Below are 27,355 nucleotides of genomic sequence, written 5' to 3'. Positions count from 1 at the left end.
GGAGGCGACGATGCTAACCTCTTCGCCAAGAGGTTGACAACCGCTTGGCAAGTTGGTTAGCACGTCTTTTTTATGGGTGGAGTGAGTGCACATCCGTTACACTAGCATATTAGCATTCTGAAATTAGCATTCAGCTCAAACCACCGTTGTTTCCAAAAACAGCTTCATAGTGCTGCTAGCAGGGCTGTGTCCTGTTGTTGTCACACCGCTCCTTGTTAAATATGCTCTTTTGATGACTCAGATAACAGCCACAGACCACAACACACAAATTCTAACACTAAAGACAAAAAGTAGTTCAAACTAAATTAATATTACTGTCTGAAAGAGCCAGTTTACACAGATTGTCTATGAGTGAAAAATGCCTGTGAAGTATAGTCGATATACGGTAGTCTACTGTATATAATGTTTATCATGTACTGAATGTGTGTGCAGCCACTTTAAATTGTATCACATCTGTCATAATGTAACTAGGATTAAAAAAGGTTACTGGCAGCTGCCGATAAATTACATTACATCACATGATTTAATTGATAAGGAGTCAATATGATAAGTGAGTCCTTTTAAAAAAAGAACAGCGCACGTGGACATATAGGAATTTTTTATCAGCAAAAGTCAGGTGAAAACTATTCATGGATATGCTGCGGTGCAGGCAGATAGATTACCGTGGAGCTTAAAGGTCTCCAATATCTGGAATCACATCTCTGCCCCCATTGGCTTAATGGACTGAGTCCTATGGGAGCCTTCACTCCTGTGTCACTCTGCAGCACCACTGCTGGCACAACAAATTTTAAAAATATTACAGTCTAAAGGTGAGTGGACTCCACGTTCCCTTTCAAAAAGGCTATGATTTATCCTGTGAGTGCAAGAATCCTCTTTCAGAGCATACTTAAGAGCTTGAGGAATCTCATCCACCTCGTCAGCCATTTGGTGTAGGTATTAAACTACACCCCCCTCTACTTATGATCTCTGTGCATGGGAGATAGGGGCAAAACATAATCAGCTCAGATAACCAGGCTGTCACAGAAGTGTAGGCTTCCGTATCTATCATTTTTGAGTTACATTTTTTTTTTTTTAAAGGCACACTTTTTTCAGTAGGAATTTTTCACTTAGCTCATTTGTCTTCAGCCTATGGAGGCTGTCACAATTATTACAGAGCAAACAGGATTTCTTTGTTTCCTTATCATTTAATTGATCAGCAGAACGATCTGTAATAATGAATTGTTTCTAAGCAAATTCATAAATTACAGAGCGCAGCATGAAGTAACAACTTCATTAGCTGGGGCTTGAGGTTTTATCAGGATAAACGTTCATTATAGTGTAGGCTTACATTCGCATTCTATCTGCAGACCAATCAAAATGAGAGCAATATTTCACAAAAATTAACATATTTCATTGCAAGCAAATACAGCTGGATATATATTCTGTCCTAGACCGTGTGTACTCTTACTTCTTCGTTTGAGGGGTATGTATGAATTAATAATAAGCCCAGTGATCCCCCTGCTACTAAATAGGTTAGAGGAAAGAATATATTATTATGTATGAGCAAAGATGGGGGTTGTGAAATAGTTATAGAGAATTTAAAAAAAAAAAAAAAACTAAATGAAAAAAAAAACAATGGAGAATAGCAATATTACAGGGGATATGATGTAGGGAGTGTTTATTCTGGATGAGTAGCTGTATAGTTCCAGCCTTGGTGGGTGTGCTGTTGAGCACTGCATGGCTGAGTTGAGCTGCAGTGCAACTTGCTGTGGCTCACTATTGAAACCCTCACCCACAGAGAGTTCCCCAACTGTCACATGCCACTGAACCACAGTAAACAACACACACACGCGCGCACGCACACACTGCAGAGCCATTTTCATTAACAGAACCACTGGCACACTCAGCCCAGCTGGTCTCTGAGTCGACACTGGAACTGCACATCTGGTGTCAATGCTCTGTTAGAGGGAGGCCATCTGGTTGGATGGAAGAAGGGGGGAGACAGGGATGGAGACGGGGAGTCAAAAGAGTAGAGATTGGGGAGTCAACGCAAACGGGACTCTCATCGATATCGAACCGTTGTGTATGCACATAAAAAACTAGATCTGTTTTGTGGGACGTGCTGTATCCTCTGCGTGCATTAGTCCTCTTCTGAGTAAGAGGATTAGATGTCAATGTCAGGTTTGCTCTCTGAGCATTTGGAGCTAATGGCAATGAACAGATAGCATGTTTAATGGCTCCAACTCTAACAGCAAAACACGCATCTTCTCAACATGAATAACATTCCCTCTGCATTGTCCTCTGGCTTCCACCGTGAAGTTAATATTACATAACATTAATAATTCTAACATGTCTCCATGTGACTTTGCAGTACATTTTAACATCCCTGTTCTTCTTGCTGTAACGTTTTATGTTATTCAGTGTTGCAGTGCCTACCAGTCTGTTTGCATTAGAACACTGGCTGTTGAAGGCATGCCCGTATAGAAGCCATGCAACGCTCCAATTAACTCCGTTGAGCTGCATCACTGGAAACTATATATATGCAGAGCTGCGCAGCGCTTGATTGTACATGGCGTTCGACTGTGTTGCAGATACGCTCAATCTAAAGTGGCAAACATGAAGCCAATGTGTGGAAGCAAGAAAAAGCCATGACAGAATAATTCCAGTCACCTACTGATGCAGCGGCACAGGCTCAGAACAAGGCCCTGCAGTAAGCAGAGAGAGGACAGGTGCATAAACTGCCTCTACCCCATTCCGTTATTAATACATCACGATGTCCTCTTTCTAATTTGTGCTGACCACTGTTTCACCCCGACACTAATAGAGTCACGTGAAGCACACTTAGGTCCCACATTTGTGTCAATATGAGGCAAAAGTTCGGAAAATGACCACAAGAATGCTTGGACACACCCGCAGTAATGCACTCATACTGGAAGTTAAGGTGCATGTACGCTTACAAATGTCTGCAAACATACCCACACACACACACACACACACACACACACACACACACACACACACACACACACACACAGAAGTGCCTCCTGCTGCCAGTGGCCGACTGAATCATGCTCTTATTAAACCTTGATCGGAATTCAAGCTAGGGCATTATCCACTTAGAGTTATTAATGCTGCAGCTCTCTAGGGAGGACAGAGCAGGCAGCGAGGGAGGGATACATACCACACATGTGGATGCTGGCATTAAATCTCTACGACTGTAGGAAGGACTGTTTACATTACATGCATGGATGATCAATGACATGAAAATTGGTGCTCCTGTTGGGTGAGGAATTGGACAAATTCACATCCACTGTACAAACAGATACAAAAAGGCACCAGGCATAGAGTAATCCTTTAACAGACACATTATTATCAAACCAATCACGAAAGCGGCGAACACTCAGATATGATAACCCCGCACTAGATGCTTGATGAGACATAACAAAATTGCTCCCAAAATCCTAGCCTCGAGGGAGACAAAGAAATAAGAGATTCTCATTTTACTTTCCCAATAAAACCTCTGCGTCTGTTAATTAGAAATCCAAAGACATTCCATCTTTTGGCAAAGTTAATTAAAATGTGCACCCTTAACCACTAGTATGAAGAGGAATGTGGAAAGAAACATGAGAGTACAAGAAGACGGAATGAGAAGGAAAGGAAAGGGAATTAATGGACAGTTCACGTTGCGTGTGCATTAATGGCAGACAGGAAGGCAATTAGAGGAAGTTAAGTGGTTGGCTGATTGAAGGTCTGTAAGTTCTGAGAAAGAAAGAGGAGTGGCATTTAAAAAGAGATTTATTCAATATTCCTATATTATGCTATGGTACCAAACTGTGATGAATTTGCATTGCGTCCAGACACATGAGCTAAGAGCTGTGTCTAATAAAGACATCAAAATATGACAAAACATAGGGAAAATACTGGAGCCTATCTTAGTGATTATATTGTGACAATAGCCTTAAATCTTATTCTCAGTTTTTGTGTTTAACATCAGATCTGAAAGTGTAAGTTGATTGATGAACCTGAATCTGGTTGTTGACGATTCACCTTCCTAGTTTTTATGTGTTATAGCTAACTGGGATACAACAGATTGTAATGAAGATGTCAACTTGGATGTGTTTTTCATTATTAGCGGACATTTTATACAACAAATAATTAATCTCTTGGCTGAAAAATAATTAACAGTCATGGAAAATAATAATTAATTGCAACCCCATCTGACGCAAATGAGCATAGCAATGTCACCTTGTAAACTAAATTCAACAACACCAGTATTGGCCATTGAAGGAGATTTAAAGCACACATAAAGACTTTATTAGAGCTCTTGCTATGTCTTGTTTTTTTCACTATAAATGCTATATTTTCATTCACACAATCAGATAATTAGCTGCTCTTTTTAGTTTTGCTTTAGATTTGTGGTTTTAATTAAACGGTCCATTGCCTTTAACTTGTGCTGTTGTCTGTGAGGGGTTTCGTTTGCAACAAAGGGCAAACGGGAAGGACTGCAAACCAAATTAAATTGTTGCCACCTACACAGATGGCTTTTAATTAGAAAGGTCTAAAGTGTGTGTTTTTGTTGTTTTTAGGGGGAAAATCATTTTCAATGTAATGTTGTCCTTGTCATACCAGTCACAAGAGGACTGTGTTCAAGCCGTCAGCCAATGGATAGGGACAGAACCATCTTCTACTCTTAGCAGCTACATGTTTCAGTCAGTGTCTTCCTCTCATTTTACACACACATGTTGTGTTTTTGTTTATTCATAGGAGGCATTGCACATTAATCACTGCTGACTTTCTAAGATATGATCTGATGTGTTCCCATCCGGTGCCACTAACTTTAAGCTCTTAGCAGTTTGTCATCCTTCCTAATCCTTAATAGTCCTTCCAAGAGTTACAGCACCTGTATGTACATCCGCCAAGCCGCATGAATTTTCCTCCCAGGGATGGTAATGATACCAGCAAGGTCTGACTGCCTGGACAACACAGTGATACAGCACAAGGGGAGTGGTGGCTGTTGAACGGGAGCCAGACCAGCTAGACAGGGGGAGGGGAGCGCATACAGGGAAGGGGAAGCGACAACTGTGGCTGAATCTGGCTTTGATGAGGAGGCATGAGAGGAGGGAAGGCTCAGTCTTCGACGGAAGCAGGTGTGTGAGGAGGTGATAAGAACGCCGTGGCAGGCACTATACACAAGTAACACACACACACACACACAAACAAATAAACATGCACATACACACACATACCACTTACTGAAACTGTTCATTCAAGTTTAACACTAAATTTAAATGGCATCCCTTCAAATAACTGAGCTTGCACCGGTGCAATCCCTGACTCTTTCTGTTTCCGTGCATCACAGAAGACAGGCCGAGAATTACAGTAGAAGAAAAGAAAAAAATGTAGGAGCTGAATAAAGATGATGAGAAAGGGAAAAATGAGGAAAAAGGTTGATTCAAGAAGCTAATATTGTGGCGAATACTTATTTTCTGGGAAGGGAGAGGTTGTGTAATACAGTGTGTGTGTGTTAACTGTAAGTGTTTCGCCTTGCACAAATATATCACACGCATATACATTAATGTGCAGGAGTTAAAGCGTCCCTCGGGAGTGCTTTGTGGCAATGTGTGGTGCGGAACAGTGAAAAGTAATTTATGGATAAGATATTTGTTTGGCTGGTTTATTTCAGAATCCATTAAGATTAATTAAGTGTTGCTAAATGTGGTGCTATAGAGTTCAGATTTTGCAGATGCATTCTAATCATTAGCACAGTTTTTTTTTTCAGCCTGCTTAACAGCTGCTATTAGCCTGAGTGAAGCCAGACCAGAGTGTTCTAATGGCTGGAGAACAGCAAGTATGACGACTGGGCTGGCGAATGGTGAATTAGTAATTGAGAAACGTCTAGCGTTAATGTATAAACCATGGTGTGTGAATGTAAATCTGAACCCCCACATACATCAGCATGGTTCACACCTGTCCATGCTTGTTAATCAAAGGCAAGGAGAGTAAGTGAGACAGAAAGGAGGCAATTAGACACTCCGTCATCAAATGTTTGGTTTGTCTGGCAGGAAGACTGCATTAAAGAGCGAAGGAGGCACAGCCAGGCACACTCAGCCTACTTCATATCCACTGTTGTTTCAGATAGACTTTGCACAAGCAATTAGCTCCAATCAGGGATTAATTGAGCTAACACAGAAGGAGAGGGATGGTTTTGGAATTGTTCTGCTTTAGCATTTGTTCTAACTCAAATTAAAACATCATTTCATTGATTGCCTGACTGTTCACTATTTGTGCATTTGTCACCACAGGCGTGGATGTATGTGAGAGTATGTTTGCTTATGCGGTCGCAAGTGCCTATACGATTTCAATCTAATTCATCATGCGAACATCTGCAGTTCGATGGAGACTGGCGAAGCTCGGTCGGCTGATCAGGACTCAGCGTAACATCACAGAAAGCTTCACGACAAGCGAACAGAGGAAGAGACCTTGAGTCGAGATTGTTCTGGCAACTGCTGTTTGCAAGGTCAAGAATTGAACACAGTCACGTTTGCAGCTCTACACACAGTTTGTCTCGTTTTTTTTGCTGCACTGCATCAGAAAAAAAAAAGTTCCGTTTTGGTTACTGTTGGCAACTTGAGTGTCATTAAATCAGATTTCATAATGAGCAAACGAGCTGTGGCTGATGACGTGAGGCTGTTTTGATGTGCCAATCGAATCTGAGAAACACAGAAGCTGCTAGACTGAAATAACCAAGCCTGAAAAATTATTAGTAAAATCAGGTCACACCAAATGACATAAATGATCTTAATAACCCACTTCTCTGCATATAATAGAAGATAACGACTTCAAGCGCATTCCACGCCAAAGTTAAACTAAATATGTCAAGTGAAAAGAGCTATTTTAGTTCCTTGTCCTATTGAGCCTGAGCAAAATTATAAATGAACCCAATTGAACAGGAGAGCTGAATATTTATTTTCTTTTCTTTTTGTGGCAGCGTGACACAGGGAACTCAACTTAGCACAGTCATAAAAAATCAAATATTGTAAATACTTGATGAAAACATGAATTAATTCTATAAAATATGCAAAACAGACAAGAAAATTGTCCATATTTGATGCTGAAGAAGATTCTTTGTAGATGACTGCACAAGGATGGACTGCAACTCAGCCATGGTAAGAGCTGGTGATGGGAGGCAGTGCAAGCTAAGCTGTCTGGGAAAGAAAACTGACTTTTTTTTTTTTACCTCTGCACCCACACAAACATGAACCCAGAATTTCAGATTTTGAAAAATGAGTACAGGCTTCTGTCTGCAACACTGAGTCTATTTTTTTCCTTCTTACACTATAGCCACATCAATTCCCCTGTGAACCACAATCAACTCTAGATTTAGTTTTCTTTTCAGCAACACAAACATAAATTCAAAAGCAGAGAAACGTTGCTATCTTCATCTTCACCCCCCTTTTTTATTCATTTCTTTGCTTTACCTATTGTTGTATTGACAGGTTACTGGAAACACCACATGAATCGGCACAAACAATGCTTTTTGGCTCAGCAAATCACATGAATGGACTCATTTTGTTAATCTTCTCTTCCATTTTCCACTCAACAAGTGGCACACCTCAAAATAAAAATTAATTATGCTAAAAGCCCCAAAACACTATCTGTGTTCCTTCCACATAATAGACCAGCACGGAAAAAAAAAAAAATTGCTTCCACACATGGATGGATTATTCTTTATTTCAATCTGTTTTAAAAAGCCTTAGTACTTAAACATATGACTCTGAAGTCAGTTAATCAAGTTTGAGCGGACACTCTCAAAGTTTAATAAGTATGATTACTAATGCTTCAACTGCTTTTTTTCATTACACTAGATCAAGCAAGGAGATGCTTCATTTCAAATCAACAGAACAGGCGGGTCAAGTGTTAATACTGTAATTGTCTCGCAGTTGAATGAGAACTGGTTTCATATTCAAAACACTACCATATTTTTCTCCTATGTAATTGTCCTTGAGTAAGCCCTTGCTCGTAAGAATTAGCTCTCAGAATGTCTAAAAAGAACTTCATAATTTCATTTATTCATTCATCCTTGTTTCATTACAATTCATCAAGCTTTGAGTCCCACAATACAAACCACAGAACGTCATAAAAGTGGTGTATCGAGTAAGAGACATTGTTACGATTATTGTCAAAAACATTGCAGAAACAAGGCAGGAAGTAGCTCTGCAGATCCAAACACATTTAAATAAGCAACACAATTCTTGGCCCATTATCTAGAATGGCAAGGTAGAACTCCTCGTGAAATACTGCACCAATCATGTTCCCTAGGAATGGTGTTGGGATTGTTTTCCCAATTGCATTGTATGTGCTGACAACATAATTGCTGGCGAGATTGCATTCAGAAAAGGGGCGTCAAGACATACCAGTATTAATGACTGTGTTATTTTATGACGGATGTATTCATGTTGTTGTTTTTTGACGAGAAGTAGGATATTACCATGATGGCAGATATTAGAACATGTGGATCTTTTGTTGTCGACTCATCTGGCTGCCTTTTTATTGGACCTTAACTGTAATTGTTCTTTTTTTTGCACTTTTGTGCAATTACAGTTACAGACTCTCTTTCTCTGCCTCCTTACACTCATGTCGCCAAATTCATTCATTGCAATATCATTATCATGAATTTGTTGTAATGAACAACAAAAAAAACACACACACACAGCAAGTGCTATCAGAATCTAAACACACTGTAACTGCAAAAATGTGAAGCAATCATCAGATATTTTGGTGGAAAACTAACGCGCTGTCTGTGAACATCTTACTCATTTTCTCAGTATCAACATATTTGCAGATTTACCAAGTATGCTAATTACCAACATGTCCACAGCAAACATAATCTGGCCTAAATCAAATTTCCAATAGAACATATTTTCTGTTGCAAACATAATTTCTAGGAGACAGGGTCGGCTGCAAAGAGTAGAATTGATGTTACAACACACTATCTTGAATGATTGGAAACAAAATTACATCATCCAAGAAGAGGTCAATTTGAAAATCACAGAAGGGAATTGTTGTTCTCAAGCTTTCAATATTTTCTGTTTATTTTACATAATATTACAAGTAACTTTAGTTTGACAAATCACGGGAATACATGAACTCTGCAATACACTGGCTCATGTGCTGTAGATACTGTGAAGTGAACTGTCAGGCTGCTATTGGACATTTAATTTTTGCTTCAGTGATGAGTCCTTTATTCACCAGTTGTTACGCTGTAATCTGCTTAAGTGCAACCAAAACCCTGAAACCTTATCTCCAGCTGTGATTTGATACTCGGAATGCGAATGTGCAGTCTATTGTGGTGGCCAGGAGCTGTAGAAATGCTGCTATGCGAAAACTCTGCTTTCAGAGCATATTTCTAAGCACACTTGAATGAGGTTAGGAGAATAATTTGGATTTAAGTTAAGTTTGGACAGAGCTTGGCAACCGCTTTCATAAACAGTTGAATACCCCGCGGTACATATTCCGGGAGAATTATTTACAACAGCTCTGGCAGTTACAGTGAGTGACAGAGACAAAAAAAAACTGACTGTCACCCCTTTGTCATTGGTATTTGTATAAGATCCAGATCACAGTCATAGCCTGCAGCAAGGCTGAGAGAGCACTGCTGACCATAAATTACTTCACTGGGGCGTCTGTGGCTCAGGAGGTAGAGCGGGTTGTCCACTAATTAGACAGTCGGTGGTTTGATCCCTGACTCCTCCAGGCCGCATTTCGAAGTGTCCACGGGCAAGATACTGAACCTCACGTTGGCCCTGATGAGTGTGTGTGTGGATGTGATGTATGGATGTGTGAGTATTGTAAAGCACTTTGGCTTTGAGTAAGACTAGAAAAGCACCGTCGGCTATTGAAGTGACTGTTCGCCAATAGTGAGCGGATGTAGGAAGGCAACATAACCCAACAAACTGATTGTTTCAGGGGCCTCACAAACCCCCTGTGACAGCTGCTTCCCCCCCAACATCCATCATGGGAAATGATGATGGTGTATGTTTGTCTCTAATTCATATGCATTTTTTTTGCACACTCTGACAGAAAGCTGTCAGCTGTGGGGCTGGACTGATTTTCCACTGGCATCCATGGAGAAAATCCTGGTTGGATTCGGAGCCGCCTGGCTTTTCTGATGTGTAAGAGTGCTGGAGACAGGCCTAGCAGGTTTAAGCAGATTAATTAGGGTGTAGCAAAGACTGTGAAGAAATCTCTCTTCCAAAGATGCTATATCCACTGACACAGTTTTGCATACCGGCAAGTCCCTGAAATGTGCACACTACCACCCGCATCCCACTCTTAACTCTGTCATAGACACGCACAAACATACTGCACGCACACACACAGTGGAGACATTGCTGGAGGGCCAAAAGTCTGCCATGGCCCTCACTCATCCTCTCTCTCCAGGGTTAGTCCAATAATCGCACCCCCCCTCCCCTCTTTCCCTGAATGTGTTTATCCTCCCTGCCTCCCTCTCACTCTGTTTTTGCTTGGAAACACATTTCCCCTTGTTAGCGTACTTGCAAGGAAAATGCTATGCTATTAGGGATGATTTTCACTTCCTGCCTCCTCGTCGGAACATGGTGTTCATGTAAGCAAGGCTGCCCAGAAGGAGCACAAAAAAAAGACATAAGAACAAACAACCCCGGGATTAGTAGATGAGAAAGTGTTGCTGGTGGTTCACAGGGTGCTGCTTTAGAGAGATGGAAAGTGAAAATGAACCCATCCAAACTCAAACTTGAACTTGTTTATTCCCTCTATACTTTTGCGAACACCCATTATGTCCCATCTTATCTCATTGCACTGATTGATATTGAAGAAAAGACAAGGGCAGAAAATAGAAGCACCCCCCCTCCTCCTCCCTCACATTCCTCCTGCCCCTCCCTGAATCCTCATCACCATCATCATTTTCATCATTACATGAAATATGACCGAGAGCAGAATCCCACAATGCCGTGCAAATGTCGACGTGAGTTAGCATCAAGAAGACACAAGAGATATGCATGCATCATCTGGCCAGGAGAACATCACTTGTGGTGAGACAGCCAGAGGCCCTAAGGAGGAGAAGTGGAGAGGAGGGTGGTGGGGGTAGAGGGGGGGTGAAGAAGAGAGAATGAAAGAGAGAAGTGGAGGGTGCAGAACAACAGAGGGGAATTGAGAGGAAAGTAAAAAAGAATGCGGTACAATAGGAAGGGGGGGGGGCTGAAATGAGTGGGATATTCACTATAGCACAGGCGGGAAATAAAACAGGGAGGCAATCAGAGAAAATGGAGGCATAATAACCCAGTGCTGCTTAATCTCCACAGATTCAAGCATAATGCATAATCTCTACAGGTTCAACAATACACCATGTGCCCTAATTCTGAGCCAATTACAAAGTGTGTGCCGTTTGGATGGTTTGCATGTGTCCGTGGATATGGATTTGACTGGGAGGAACTTCAATGTGGGAGAGAATTTGGGAGAGGATTTGTAAGAGGGGGGTTGGGGATGAGAGAGGAGAACGGGGATGGGCATCGGTTTGGTTGTGGGTGGGGGTGTCTTCAGAGGTGACAGCTGGGGACCCAATGCATGCAGCATCCCTTCCCCTTTGCCTTCTATATACTCTAATGCCCTTCACTGACCAGATTAAGGCCCAAATGACAAATGCACAAAGGCTGGAAACATCTGTTCTGGAACACACTGTCCATCCCTCCCCATGCTGAGCTCTGTTGGTCACTCCTCAGTTCCAGTCCCCATGCGGACAACATCTGCAGCAATGGACTAGTGCACATTAACTACTGGAGCATGAGACTAAGCTAAGCCACTAACCATGAGAGCATCGTCCTTTACACAGCAATATAAACGCTGTATAAAAACGGCTTGCCGGTGTTGCCATGCACATTATCAAATACTGTATATGTTCTTTGTGTACTTTAAACCAAAATGTGTGTTTTGTCTTTGTTTAAAATCTAATGTGTGATAACCACTGAATCACAGTTGCCATGACTTTCCTCATTTTTAATGGCCAAATGAGATGATGCATATGAATTTGGTGTCAGTATTTCTGTTGTCGTGTGCCATCTTCCCCTCCCTGGCACTCAGCCTGGAGAATAAAGGCTTGGAAAAGGTAGAGAGAAGAAATAGCAGAGCATTGCGGCTCTTTTGATCTAGCAAAATGCTGCTATTGTCCAACACCCACTTAGGTTGGTTGTGTCTGCTTCACATTTACACCCAATTCAGCCTACAATAATTCTTTCCCCTACAATGTAGAGTGGCAGGACTGTCTCTTGTGTGACTAAAACACATTGGTGTGAATGGAAAAGATCCTCTTAGAAAGAGTCTTTGAAAAAAAAAGGAAAGAAAAACTTGGGGGACAAATGCAATTACACGGCATGCCATCTTTCATTGTGAACTAGTGTAAAGTGTCTTAAAGTATGAAGCTAAGCCATCACACACCCTGTGGCTCATGACATGTGTTTCCTATCACTTTTAATTCAGATAAAGGATTTTTACAGCTGCAGTGAAGGACTTATGAGTCCCCACACCACACAGTAAATGGATCATAGTAGCAGTGTGCAAAAATGAGATGAGGTGGGAGGCTCAGGAGGATTCATAAAAACAACCTAGAGACTCAGCGCGCTTGTAGATTCTGCAAAATGTGAAAAGCTACGGCATCATAGATCAGGTCTGTGGGTTGAGAAAATGAAGGACATCAAGTGCTGTGATGTTTTGATGGTTGGAGATGACGGGGGCATTCAAAATAACTTAATGAGCAGAATGTAAAGTGAGAAAAACAAGTGTTGCAAGATAATAGGAGCTCAAGGCCGGAAAAACTAAAGCACATTGAGATTCTGATTACAAAGGCATGCAGTGCAGGGCTGGTTAGCAGCTGTATTATCAGATAACCCCCTGGTGCACCGTCTCTGACTCTGCCATTCAGTCCACCCTTCTGCCCCCCGCCACAACACCAACAGTATCTGTTGCTTGCTTTACACAAACAGACACTTGTCAGATGGGACAGAGTCATATTTGCTGCCTTGTTCCAATTACAGCCCGTACAGCAGTGGAAAAATGAATTGACACACATTTGGAGTGCAGGCATAAAAGCCACTGACAGTGCTCACTCTTTCTTGTGTAGAGCTTTTATTTATGATTTGACCTCACCCAGGTAAAAAGTGCATGAGGAAATAGACGGTAGAGTGTGTGTGCTTGGGGGTCGGATAAAAGACAAGATACCACATTCTGTGGATTTCATGAATTAATCAAACTTCCGGATATTCCCTTTTCCTTTTTACTCGCCAAGATGCCTGCTGGGGAAGTCTGATGTCATTTTATTGTTGCCTTATTGCCCCGGCACTCTCCGCTTCTTGTGAATCAGAGGATGCAGTGGATGGGCTTGTTGACGATTCGCGGGTAAAATGATGTGATGGAGGTGAATGAATGGGCAAGGGGACGTCTGGAATGTAACATTTAGCAGTTATAACAGGGCTTTGGCCTAGATTGGGTGGAATGCTGGGTAGGCCACATGAATAATAAACCAACTACAGAGGCCCTCTGGCTGGCTGGTGATGTTCTTCACTCTCATCACCCCAGCCTGACTGGAGACCACTGAAGGGAGCGGATAAGCTTACTCAAATTAGTGGTATTACACCAGGAAAAGACAGATAGTTTTACACAATGACTTGCTTCCAGTCCTGTTTAATATACCAGAAGAGAATGAAGATAATAAATTCTAATACTACTGCTTGTGCTTGGGTGTTTCTGTGTGAAGCATTATCATTTTGCTCAAGACTTAGTTCTGTCACACACGAGTAAAGGCATTCATGCCCCACACACAGACGCACGGGCGGAGGTATGAGCACACGGGCATGCTCGGAGTCTGTCTAAACATTACTAATGTGATTTTACTTTGTTTCATCATAATCCCTTCTGGACATCCCAGTGTTGACAGCTGACTTTATGGAACGGCTCTAAAACATGGCTCTGTGTGTGGCGTCCTGAAATCACAAGGCAACACCCAGCTGCAGCTTCCATAGATGACAGCAGCAATAAGTTACAGCTGTATCAGTAATAGTGTGAAGGCCTCATTCAAGGTCTACTAATGCAGTAGCTTAAGCCAGTGCCAACTCATCCAAAAGGAGATGTATGGCCATATTTCAAATTCAAATGTAGAAACATGACTGCATTAAATTATAGCCAATAATGTACTGTGTACGGCATTGTGATATATAACCTTGAAAGGTAGACAGCGGCGCGTAATGAATCATTTTGTGATCCGTCATATTGAAAATGGATTGTGCTGCATGGTCTAAATCCCAGTCCAAACATACGAAACAAAATGATCAAATAGTCAAATGTACGTTTAGTACAGGTGAATGTGACAGAGAGTAATATATATTATTTCTCTTTCTGTATATAAACTATACACATCTGCTCTATATTACCAAAAAGGCTTATCTCGGACTAGAGCAACTTGTGCATTAAAACTTGAGGCTACTTTTACAGATTGGAAAAAAAAAAAAATCAGTCAGATAGGGACAGAGTAGATGGGAGCTGCACCCTTCCACAGTGTTTTTTTTTTTTTTGCTGGAGGATTTTCAATCTGTGGGCAGGAAACCTCAGGCAGACAGACATATTTGGTTTATTCATAACAGATATCCTCAGTCACAGGCTATGACAGGAGCAGCTTGACCCAATATGACCTTTACCTGAGTTTTGCCTAAAACTTCCAAACACAACCACTGTTATACTGAGAGATGGCACTGACTGCTGCAGTCAATGGGCGACTGTAGATAGAGCGCATGCTCCCCCAAAACTGCTATACTCTAATAAACACTTCTTGGTTTATTTATACATTTTACTGTTTATTGTCATTACAGGAAAAAAACCAAATCATACAGTAAATATCATATCTTCTTTGACAAAATTTGCATTTCCTCATTATGGAGCAGGATATGCACTCTAATGCTGAGTTGGTATGTTGGTATTCAAATTAAAACTCAATATGTATATCAAATGAAAAAGAGGTATGCAATAATTCATACAAATATTAGTGCTAAGTACTGACTTAAATTGAATATAAATTTCAAGTTTAAGTTGCTGATTGTCAAAGCATCACCACCCACTTTTAATTGATGTTAGATATTAAGATTTGGGGAAATGGCAAAACTAGCTGAAACATTTATCAGGGTATACTGTTATATGTTTCATTTGGCTGACTGAAACAGCTCAAAACCTTTGTGGAAAATGCTAAATCTATTAAAATGGCACAAATTTATCGTAAAATGTAACATGTTGAACCATATCTTGAATTTACACACGTGTACAGTACAGCTGCTCCTTAAAAGAATTAGAAAGCTAAAACAAGCTTCAACACAGCAAATCCAGTTTGCATGCTTCCTCACACCAGGCATATGTTTCTTCCAACCAACTGTAAGAAAGTGCACCAGAGCTCTTAAAGGTGTTTGCATGGTCCAATTAACAACAGATGCTAGCCCTTAGCTAACTTACCGAACATCATAATGCACAGACCTCCAAGGAGTGAGCATGGTCCAGTTAGCACCAGATGCTAGCCCCTTATCACACCGTCTTCAGCCAAAAATTATGCATAAATTAGTTCCACTTCTCTGCCCTGGCCACCTCTACATTTGCACTGTTGAGTATGAGGCCACATGAGGCCACCTTAAACGTAGAAAAATAAATCTCCAATATGGTATAAAACGAAGACTAAGACCAGATTGCAAATAATAGAGAAATGTGGAGCCATTGGACAGGGTGTATGGCCATTTCATCGGCCATATTACAGTCAAATATGCCACTATAATAAACTACTGTACTGGATAGTAATTGCTGTCATTGAGATTCAAAGAAAAAAGGGAATATCCGGGTCATTGAGATTCAACCACTGAGGTAAGAACACAATCAAGTGTGCATTAAAGCAGGATTAAGGCTATTGTGAAAACAACATTCAAGCCTGTAAAAATTAAAACCACAGCTCTGATAAATGTACTGTAAGTTCTCTCTCAAATCGTGAATTCTCCATCAACAAACCCAATTAAGTCTAATAAAATGAAATAGGATTAAAAACATTCTAGGCATTCATGTGACTCTAAACAAGAGCTCAGGGGTTAGCCTTTTCAAGTGGACTGTAGTAAAGACCGGTGCTTGTTACTGACCACCTGGAGAAACTGAAATCTGCTTTTAGAAAAAGGCACAATAGACTGAAAAGTCAATTTAACAGTTTTGGTCAATTTTTATGTTTGTGTTTACTGCTGTGTTTTGATTGCCTTCATTTAGCTGCTGCAAATAGTTGTGAAGCTCACATGCACACAAGTAATTGATAGCTGATTATGTGCTACCTAGCAACAGCAAGATGCCCCCCTCTCCCCACTACAAAGACTGCCTCGGTGTGGCTGGGATAACAGATATGAATGGGGGGGCATAGCTTTTTCAAGTGTAATCTTTGCCTTAGGCTTTTAAAGAAGTACAGTCTTGTTACACAGATACAGGTTTTTGACAGATTTAAACACCTTGGTTGTGGCTTCAAGAATAAAAATAATTTCAATACACTTCTCCATTTTTATACATAATATTTTTCAATTACTGGTGGTGCTTCTCTGTACATTTGTCCCCTCATGTGTCCCACTGTCAGTATTATTATTGCAACATCTCTAAAATTTCACTGATTTGGTTCAAGGGGCCTTCACAGTGTTAGCTCTTTCATGCGTCATGCACTGTAACACCATTATTCTGATTCTGGTGAAACAGCAGAATAATGTACTGCATCTTCCCAGTATATTTGGCTTATTAGAACAAACTGATCAGAGGAGACCGCCACCCAAGACAACATGTGGCTGTATTCCTGTTGCATCATGATGCCCAAATTATGAACTAATTAATACAACTTAATTTGATCAGTATGATTTAATGTGAAAGACGACAGCTATTGGTGAAGGCATATGCTAATTGCACTGATATCAAAAACAAAAACTTATTTTCACCTCAACAGCTGAGGAAGATCAGTTTTGATAAGCTGGGTTCACAAAACTCAGCGCCGAGTACCAGCTTAATGCGAGCAAGGCAGAGGAAGGCAAACAGGGGATAAGTACACATGAGGGCTGTTAGACTGGCAACAGATGGTGCAATGCGCCCAACCTATCTACTCACAGAAAACATTGACAGTCTGCCTGGGAACACACACACTAACTTTGGATGTTGTCAATGGGTGAGAATGAAAAGCAATGATTAATGGTGACTTCCCGCTTTTCCAAAACACAAGCCATCGCCTCCCACTGGAACGCCTACTGAACCTTAAGTGATGCGCCGCATTCACAGAATACAACCACCACCAGAAACTAGGCCCTATATCAACAACTGAACACAACCTCATTTCTTGTATGACAACAAACATCTCACCCATATCCCATTGCCTGGATCTACTGGACGCTTGAACAAATACAAGTACTTTCTAATCCACGTACCAGTGTGGTGTACATCAGTCGTTAAGCTCGAATATGGAAGTGGGGATATATGATTTCTTCCATGTGATTTGCTTTGCGAGAGAACACTATTTCATGCCTGGAGAAATCATGCCTTTTACCATCAAATTATGCCAATTAGGCTAATGTTGTTGACTAGAGGCTGTACAGTGGCGAATGGTTCAGAGGAATTCCCATCACTGAAGACAACACAGTGACAAGGACACAGAGAGTGAGGCCAGGGAAGAGACACAACACACACAGAGGTCAAATTAACACAATTATTTAACCACCTTTCCAGTCTAAAAGACGAACCATGTTGAGTAGAGATCCCTGAGTAGATGTTTTCCTTCTTCACTGAGGGATTTTAGGTGTAGTGATTAACAATGATGACCAGTGTTTACTGCAGTACCTACACAAAACACTTCCATCTTCAATGCTGTTCCTTAGGCATTTGGGGAAAGTAAAGCCTGGGACAGATGGAACAATGACATTCCCATCACTTTTAGGATACAGTTTGTAAGCAACTGCTATTTTGCTTTTGGTGAATTGTTTTCCCTGCCATCTGCCTTGGGTTGGACTGAAATAGCTGGCTCCATTTAGGATCCCAGGTTTCCACTCTTACATGGTCCATGAATGGGTCATAATTACGTGTTTATTTTGATTGCAGAGATGTGTGAAAAATGAACAAGAGGAAACAAAGAGGAAACAAATCACTGGTATGACGGTGAAAACTCTTCTGCTTGCTGTTAATAACTAGTTGAAATAATCAAACTATGTTCTAAAAATCTAATCCCCCTGCTTTTTTTTTATTGGCAAACAAGAATGCACAAAATACTCAGATAGACCTTCATTTCTAGGTGGAGAGGACATTTGTCAGTTGAAGTGACTGATATTTGTTTGTACCAGAATACATCAGCTCTAGCTAAAAATTCATTTTGCCGTTAACTTTCCATTAGATTGTGTATTTTTGTAGTTCAACAGATACAGTACAGAAGTCATTTTTAGAGAAATTACTGTATAGACTGTGCTTAAAATGCTCATGAACTCACAATCTAACCTATCTATGGGCAATTTAGAGTCAACCTGAAGCTGGAGAACTGAAGAGAACCCACACAGGCACAAGGACAACAGGCAAACTCCTCCCAGGAACGCCCCAGGCCCGGCAACTGACAGCACCACACCACCATGCCGCCACCCACATGCTAAACAAAGATTCTGAAATTATATCTGTCAAGCATCATAATGTTAGTGTTGTAATTATGAGCATGCCACCAGTTTCAATAAGTCTGTAGCCTGTACTGGTTCAGCTCCAACTAAAAATTGCATTACTCTCTGTTTGCATGGAAAACATTTTGTGACAAGTTCTCAAGTTATTTGTTACACATCACAGGCTCCTTTTTCAGAATCCACAAACTTCAGTGTTGAAGAATTGCAATCTTTGTGCTAAGATTTAAAAAACTAATAATACAGTCTATTCTGTCATTGTGGCTGCTTATTTTGTTGGCTGTGACAGGACAGATTTAATTGATGACTGTCTGAGTGAGTGAGTGACAAAACTTGTAATTCACTTGGCACAGTCAAACAGAGGGGGGGCTCGTCTTGTTCTGGAGTTTTGTACTAATGAACAGTCTTGCATCTGCCGCCCCTCCACCCACACCTCCCTTCAACACATCGCTGTTTATGTTTTTCTGTCCTTTCTTAATCGTTTGAGGGAGCTGCTCTAATTCCATCAACAGCCACTCACTCTGATGATTAGTGCCAGTCCACTGGTGGCCTGGAGGTCGCACAGTTGTTTGTTGAAGTCGCTCTTGAAGTAGTGCTCAGCTGCAGCATCTGACTAAACAAACTGAACATGTGAAAAGCCGACTCAGTGGCTGGCCGGGCTCGATTGTACACACTGACAGCAGGTGATTCTTGATTATTAAAATTACATACTTGGATATGTGAAACAAGTGACATGCTGCAACTGTACCAGAAACACAATGAGTCTTGTTTATCAAGAAAAAAAAACACAAGACCTTCTAATAATAAACAGACATGGCCTCATTTCTCGGTGAAATGGCTGATGTTATCATTTGTGTCAAATATGCACCCAACAAGACTGTTCAGGAAATAGAATTTCAACAAGGTTGCAACTGCTCCAGATTTGTGCCCAGTGATGGTGTAACAGTTGATATAATACAGTACATGTTCCCTCGACAGCCTTGGATCACACTTCTATTCTGTGTCTTCCATTTGGTTTCCTTGGTCCCACTCTGCACTGGGTTTATTCACTCATTTCCAGCTAAAGCAAGCTACGTGTTGAATGTTAACCATCTCATCTGTCAATTCATTGTGTACAATAAGCTGCAAGATTTAGAAAGATGAAATAAATGCATGATGGAAAGAGAAACGTGTTAATACAATCTCAATGTAAGAAAGAAGGAGGAAAGAACTTGTGTTAGTGGATAATGAAGTAAGCAAGACAATCAATATGTGGTGAATAAATCTAATCATTCACTAGATTTTAGAAAAAGAGACATTTTGCTTGTTTTCCAGTCTGCTTTCTTCCCATCATATCTGCTGTCAGGTAAGAAGACCAACACCAGCACACGACAGAAAATATGATTGTGCCATGTTACTGTGTATTGATTCTTTGTCACATGCCCTATCATACAACATGTACAACTGCATTGGAATGAGTCTGTGCTTTTTTAGTAAGGCCTCGCCAATTTATAACACAAACAATTATTATGAGGTATTTTATTTATTTTTGCCAGGCTGCCAACTCTATATTTATCTGGCATATCTGCATAATTTACATATTTAAAGCCTTGCTGCCATCTGAAACAGCTGAAGTGTTTGCATCACATGGAATGAATAATGCCCCTTTAAATTTCAGTCAGACTGAAGCTCATAAAATGCACGACGAACCACCAAAATTGAGCTTGTACAGCACAAATGCACCCGAGGGAGCAGCACCCCTCTACTTAGCTATATTTTCTAAACCACTGGTTGAGATACAAAGCTACAGCCCATTAGAAAATTTGAGGATGTGTGTGGACTCCTAAGGAAACAAACCATTTTGAGCTGGGCTCATTGTCAGAGCATCCCCACAGCACTTTCATCTACCCGCTTGCTCCCACCCGCAGCACTGCATGACAACTTTGGCTGCAGCAATACTGGCAGGATCCTCCAGCCCCCTGAAGGAGTCATGCGATTATTCAGTCCTGCAGCCACGATATTCTGAATTACACAAAAACAACCAGAGGCGGCCTTGGTCATTGTGTCAGAAAAACAACGTATTGATGCTGTCAATGTAAAAAGGAGACAATATCGAACCAGCATTGAAATATACAGTGGGCCTGAGAGCTCAATACACTGCAACTTCAGAAAACACATACAAATACAATACAAATAGAAAATGCTGCCATTTCAGAAAACATTTTCATCAACTCGACATCACATGAGCTGCAAACTCTCACAACACAATGGAAGTGTTTCCAAGGGACATTGAAACGTAATGAACCTGACTCACACTATGTTGTTCAATGCCCATTTGTAACTTTTGCAGTTAAAAGTATACAACGCCAACAACAACAACAACAACAACTGTATTCCATCTAGGTTCTCCACTGTTTTCTTTTAAAAAATATTTTTGAAGACCCCCTCCCAACCCCATGTCTGTCTGTTTTTCCATCCAGGTTTAAAAGACACCTGCTAAACACACAACTGAAAACCTCACAGGGTTCCACAACAACTCCACAGTCAAACAGAAGGTACTTGAGATGTAATGTGCACTGGAAATTTGGGGGTGGTGGGGGGGTTTACAGCAGGTCCTGTGTTTGGGCTGCACAGCTATATAGCAGGAATACAGAGACATATTGAAGTATGAGGTGCACTCCACTGTACACACACTGCTCCCTCAGGGTTTCCCCATTGTCTACAACAAGATGGTACCATTCCCCATCCACACGGCAAATTATAAACAGATTCATGAAGAAACTTAAACAAGGCTTCAAGAATGATAAAGTGTGCTACAATACATTGTTAGATACTAATGTGACAGCATCTCAAGGACCATTAAAGCTACCTCCGGATGAAAACATACGAATATTCCCTATTTACTTTCTGATATTTAGATTTAACTCCTGTATGCACAGTATTTGATCTTTGTTGCTGTTGTGTATTGTGTGTTATTTCAGCCCACATAATGTATGTGTTGCTGATCCATAAGTAGCCTACCTCTTCTCTAACAATAGAGAAGAAAAAATGATTTCTTATAGTAATTGCAGCTCCTGCATTAACAATGAATGTGACAATTAACTCAGAAAATGAATTCAGAATGACTGTTTGAGCTGCAAAATACAAATGAGCTTTATTGTATTTTAAGGAGAACCACAAAATCCCCACAAAATCACTCTGACACAGTCATTGTGTTCATAAAGTCGGCCTCTATTCAGTCAAGAGAGTCAGTGGAGCAGCTATAACATTTGTCTCTTGACACTGTAAAGACAGTTTTGGGTCTCTGGTTTTGTTATGAGAGAGAATTATTCTCTATCTTCAAACACAAACGTGCTGCTCAAGATAATGTACAGTAAATGTCATGTATAGCACAGAATAAATTCTGATTAGAGTGGCACAGGGATGATGTTTTAGTATGGCTCTCAGCTATAGATAGTAATCAGCTGAAAATCAAACACTGGGATGTCTCATTTTAGACATTTAAACTAATGCTGTATCCTGCTACACAATATACTTTACACACACACACGCACATGCACACACACATTTCTGTTTAAAAGCAGATTTCCAGGTCCTCTCAAATACACAGCATCTTCTGAAGCATTAGTATTTCCAGGACAATTCCCCACTATTGATTTGTGAGAGAGGAGAGGAACCAGCACCAGTAAAAGGAGACAATAGAAATACAAGTGTCTAATATGGAAAAGGTAATAAGACAAAGGGAAGATGTTGTGCACAGAAAGAAACAAAGATCTCTGATAATGTCTCGACAGAGCTGCTATTAGGTTCACGACTCTTATCTCAGTTATTTTTTCTCTCTACCTACTCCATGATTTCCCAAAGCAAACCTGCACAAGTTAAAACAGCACCATAAAGAGTATAATTAGATTGGGGCAGAGTCCCTTTTATTAATTTTTCGTATAACAAATTACAATATGCAATACATTACATTAAGTTTAAAATTTCCCAAATACTTTGTAAATGTAATCTTTTCCTGGAGTTCTCTAATTTCTGTTTGTCTGCTACATCTGTGTGAGAGTGAGAAACACAGAGCAACGGGAGACAGTTTGGGTGTTTGTGTGTGCATGCATGTAGATCTGTGTGTGCGTCCGAGCGTGTGTGCATCTTGTTCATGGCAAGAAATCCGCTCAGTTTAGCACATAATGGAAATGTGAATAGCCTAGAGCGCCTATCTCCCACACAGGGAGAGAACTGGCTGGGAGCAGGCTGCATCTTTCCAAATCCAAACAGTGAAAGGGAGTTAGCTAGGTTAAAATCCTGCCCTCGTTCTCTCTCCCTCCCTGGAGCAATTCACAGCTCTGCCCATACATTACTCAAACAGGTCATCCAAACAGGTCTCACTAGCAGTCTGAAAACATATTCACACACATATGCGCACACAAGCTGGGCACGCACAGACACACACTCATGCACACTTGTAGGTTCAGTGGATAGGTGACGTTGCTCATATTATGACAGATGACATCTTATATATGGATGCCTTAGCACAACAGCCCCCAAAATGTTATGCTTAATTTAACATAAACTCTACCTTTTTCAAATGTGACATAAACACATATTCATACACCCTACAAAAGGTTACCAAGCTTAATGCATGCTGAATAGCAATTTTTCCATCTTTCAGTCATGCAGAAGTGAGACTCCTTTAAGCAGGGCATTACCTTTGCGCCCACAGGGACATGATGAAAAGTCAGACTTACGTGCTACTTCTAGAGATGCGTTCCGGCTTACGGCCTCTCCCAGATAGTTTCGGGCCACGCACACGTAGCTGCCATCATCGGGCTTGCTCCGTCGCCCATGGACGATACGCAGGAAGAAGAGGGAGCCGCTGGGCAGCAGCATACGGTGGGAGCGGGGGTTGTCACGGTCCGTCTCAACACGCTCCCCATCTTTGTACCATTCCACAGTGGGGGTTGGACGGCCCTCTGCCTTACAGTTGAGAGTGGCTGGTTCCCCTTTGGACACAATGAGGTCAGAGGGGTGCTCCACGATGCGGGGAGGGAAGTCTTCCTGGCGAAGACGAGACCCTGGAGGTTTAGAAGAGAGTAGAGAAATCCTCTTAAAGTAATAGCTAAAGCAATATTTACGCACACATTAATAATGGAGGACAGGATTTTCATGTTTCTGCAGAAGCAACAGAAGTATGTTTGGGAATCAACTGTGTTAACTATTTAGAATGAGCAGCAGGAGCAACAGAAAAGCTATTCACAGCATCATCGAAACAAAAACAATAAATGAGAAGGGAGCTGCTAATTACTATGCAACTGTTGAAGATTGACAATGGATGAGGTAATGTTGAGCCATTCTGAAAACAATAAATAAATGGCCTGTGGTATTCATCTCTCACTAACTTTTCAACAGATTTGGTTGAGTAAAACATATCAAATTTGTAGTAATTAAATTGATGTTGCTGACTAGAAATGTCTGGTTCTTACAGTACAAGCAGCACTATATGCTACGAAACTACACCCATGCTGCCATGTTTACTCTCACAGACAGAAGCTGAGGAGTCATTACATCTCATTAGTTTTTCATTAACACATTCCATCAAACACTGACATCATCAAACATGTTGTCTCAGTGGGTGTATTAACAGTGACTGCTACATTGTTTCTTTTTCACTTTGTATTGTAATTGCATGGATTTGCAAAGTTAATAATTCTCCGTCCTCCTTAAAGGCCAGCTTACTATATTAACAAGCATAATATTTAGATTGCAACCTCAGCGTTTGATAGTCAGTCCTCAGCAAATGTCGTGACAATGCCTGAGCCTCACTACCCTGATAAGAATAATGTCATAATTTGTGTAGCAACCTTCACTTTGCTCATTCTTTCCATTTCTTTGGCCATGTGAACAACTCAGCTCCATTCAGCGCTGTTCCATAAATTCCTCCTTTAAAGGTCACAGAGGAGTGACCCCAATGTAGTGTCACTGTGTTTGTTTACAGACATGACAGCATCAGAACTCTCATCTCTTTCATGGTGTATGAGCACATTATAATATACATTTTAAAAGGTCTTCTGCTGCTGTAGTGTGCACGCAAACAAACCAAGGGTTTGATGTTTCAGTCAGTACAACAGACTTTTTGGACGTGTCCACTGAAAGGTAAAGAAATAAATAAGCTATAAATGAATACAAATTATGTTATAGTCTCTTGTGACTTGTTATTTTTTTTGCCTTTGATGGTGACAAATTGCAAAAGCAGCCATGATGATTGGCTGCTGCACAGGGACTGGGATAAAGCTGCAAATGTGAGTACAATTGATGCAACAGTCTATAATGTTAAGAGGTTTGTTGACAAAAAAGAATTCCATTAGCTGGCTCTACCACACCAATCCCCAGTGATGGATTAGGTTTTTAACATGCTTTTAAAACCCTATACATATGTTTCTAATGTATATAAGATTTGTGTGGATCCACAGTAATGCACAAATAAAAAACAGAGTTTGTACAGTATGGAATATTAATTGGTTGTCCAATTATCCATTCTCCACTGTGCTAATGTTGAGTTTCATGCTGTCAAAAAAACAGAATTTAAATTAGATCATTTAAGTTGTGGGTGGCACATTGGCTCAGTTGTTGGTGCTGTCATAACAACAAGAAGGTCCTGCGGGGTCCTGTCAGTCTGTTAGCCCTATGATGGACTGGCAACCCGTCCAGGGGGTTTGTCCGGTTTTTGCTCAGAGCAAGCTCCAGCAACCCATGTCCTTGAATACCAATAAGTTTGGCAGAATATGAATGATTTAAAAGACTTGTTTGACATTTTAACAGCTGAATAATCCTGCACTGATAACTGTACAGGTTATCAATCCAGTGATTAATTTGACTGAAATTAAAGCTTCTTGTTAACAATGCATTTTGAACACTGTTTTTGTCTAGAACTGCTTCAGACTGCAATGCATCAAATCCTTTCTGTTTATGAAGCTCTATCCATGGTGCTGAAACAGAAACTCAATGTGTACTGGTCAGGGACTTGTTAGGGTTTGTTAAAGGGCACTTATGAAAGTCACTTGGTGTTACATCTTTCTACCAGTAGAGTCTAGAGGAACACAGTTCAAGTTTGTAACCTTCAGATTCATTGAATGTGTCAAATATAAGAAGGCAAGTCGTCTGTCATTTAGATGTTATTGAATCAAGACAGGGCATACAAAACATTAGAAGTAGCTACTGGTCAGTGGCAGCTCATCACAATCCAAAAATCTCCACAATTACCTGAGAATTTAAGTAACAACACCCTGAGATAATGTCAACAAAAACAGAGACGTTGCACTGCTTCACAACAAGAATGTGGTGTACCAAATTACACCAAGTAGCTCCAATGTCCTGAAACCACCCATATCCACACCTACTTTAAGTTTACTCCACTGACACAGATTTGTGGTCTGTGGGCTGAAGAGGGGAGAAAGCAGTGCAAAACTCCTCCTGATTAGGACAGCACTTCCTGTCAAGCATAGATCTGATACTGTACGTCTCTTAGCAGGTCCCTGTAATGTATGAGTAACCTCTAGACACCAACGGTCAAGGGTGGATTTCCAGACAATATGAGTAAGCATATTCTCTATGGCACATTAGACAATTCAGCTGTACCTACAGTAGCTCCATCATCTGTTACAGCAACCTGAGCATGAGGCCACAGAGATTATGACAAATAGATATAATGGAAGCAAACAGAAGAATCGGATAAAACATAGTTTTGTAACACTTTTGATGCACTTGAAGTACAAGACAAGCAGCCTTTGAGATTTTAAGAATCCAACTTGGAAAAAAAAAACATTAAAGGCTTATTTCTTTTGAGGAAATGCAGAAAAGTTGAGTGCAGCTATCAGGACTCAAATTAGAAACTCATATTTCAAACATATTTCATTATCCCTGGCAAAAGAAACTGGCAATTTCAAATGCTGTCAGAGATTATATTCATGTAACAAATGTGTTCAATTAAGGCAGCCCTTATGAATAAAAGAACAACTTCCGTCTACCATGCCATTACATATTTGGCCTGGCTCAATGTCTAGACTTGAATTAACCAACTATGATATGGCGCACTTGCATGGTGCATTTTGTGATCAGGCATACGAATTCAAGGGGAACAGTAAATTCACTGTAAATCATGTGGGATACCATACTCCGTGTCTTCTTGGTGCGCTTCAGCTGATGAGAGCATGGGGTCGAACACGCTTCAGGTCACAGCCCAGCGTGCTTTTCTAATGCTTAATGTGGGACAAGAACACTTTCAACCACAACATTTAGTTAGAGATGCATTCATCAACTTACCGTCGGTTTGGGTGTACAGAAGTCCACAGAGAAATAAATACTGTAGAGGACCCATTCTGGCATATTGGCCCCGTGAGCTATCGGCGCATGAATTCCTCCTCAAGCGAAAAAAACAACAATCAATTAATCAATCAATCAGTTCCGTTTTCACTTGCGCCACTTAGTGACAATTTGCCGTTCGAAGTTAGTGAACTAAAACAGCCAAAGCAGTTTATATCAGCCGCTCGGAGCAGATCATTCTCATTCACATGTCCGTTCTTCCTCTCCAAGAGCGCACCAGTGAGCAGTGGTCTGTCGACTCGCCGACACGTTGGAAATTTCTGCAGTCACCAATTGAAAACATCACCGACGCCCAAAGACGCTCCAGT

The 27,355-nt window shown here is 40.9% G+C and overlaps 1 protein-coding gene across 1 annotated transcript in view; it reads right to left on the bottom strand.

Moving 5' to 3' along the window:
- LOC310997354 (roundabout homolog 2-like) overlaps nt 1-27,084 on the bottom strand; it is a gene marked incomplete at its 3' end in the record, with an annotated part of 72,492 nt that extends 45,408 nt beyond the window's left edge. Inside the window, exons 1-2 of the mRNA XM_083987029.1 lie at nt 26,988-27,084; nt 23,417-23,743 (exon numbers count right to left, since the gene is read on the bottom strand). Coding sequence (XP_083843155.1) covers nt 23,417-23,743; nt 26,988-27,042 — 382 coding nt within the window. The 5' untranslated portion in view covers nt 27,043-27,084. The remainder of the gene's footprint in view (nt 1-23,416; nt 23,744-26,987) is intronic.
- Nucleotides 27,085-27,355: the final 271 nt, after the last annotated feature.

This window comes from Trachurus trachurus, assembly GCF_905171665.1.
Source record: "Trachurus trachurus genome assembly, chromosome: 14".
Classification (NCBI taxonomy): domain Eukaryota; kingdom Metazoa; phylum Chordata; class Actinopteri; order Carangiformes; family Carangidae; genus Trachurus; species Trachurus trachurus.
The sequence above is the reverse complement of the archived record's forward strand: the minus strand, read 5'-3'. Positions and strand labels throughout refer to the sequence as shown.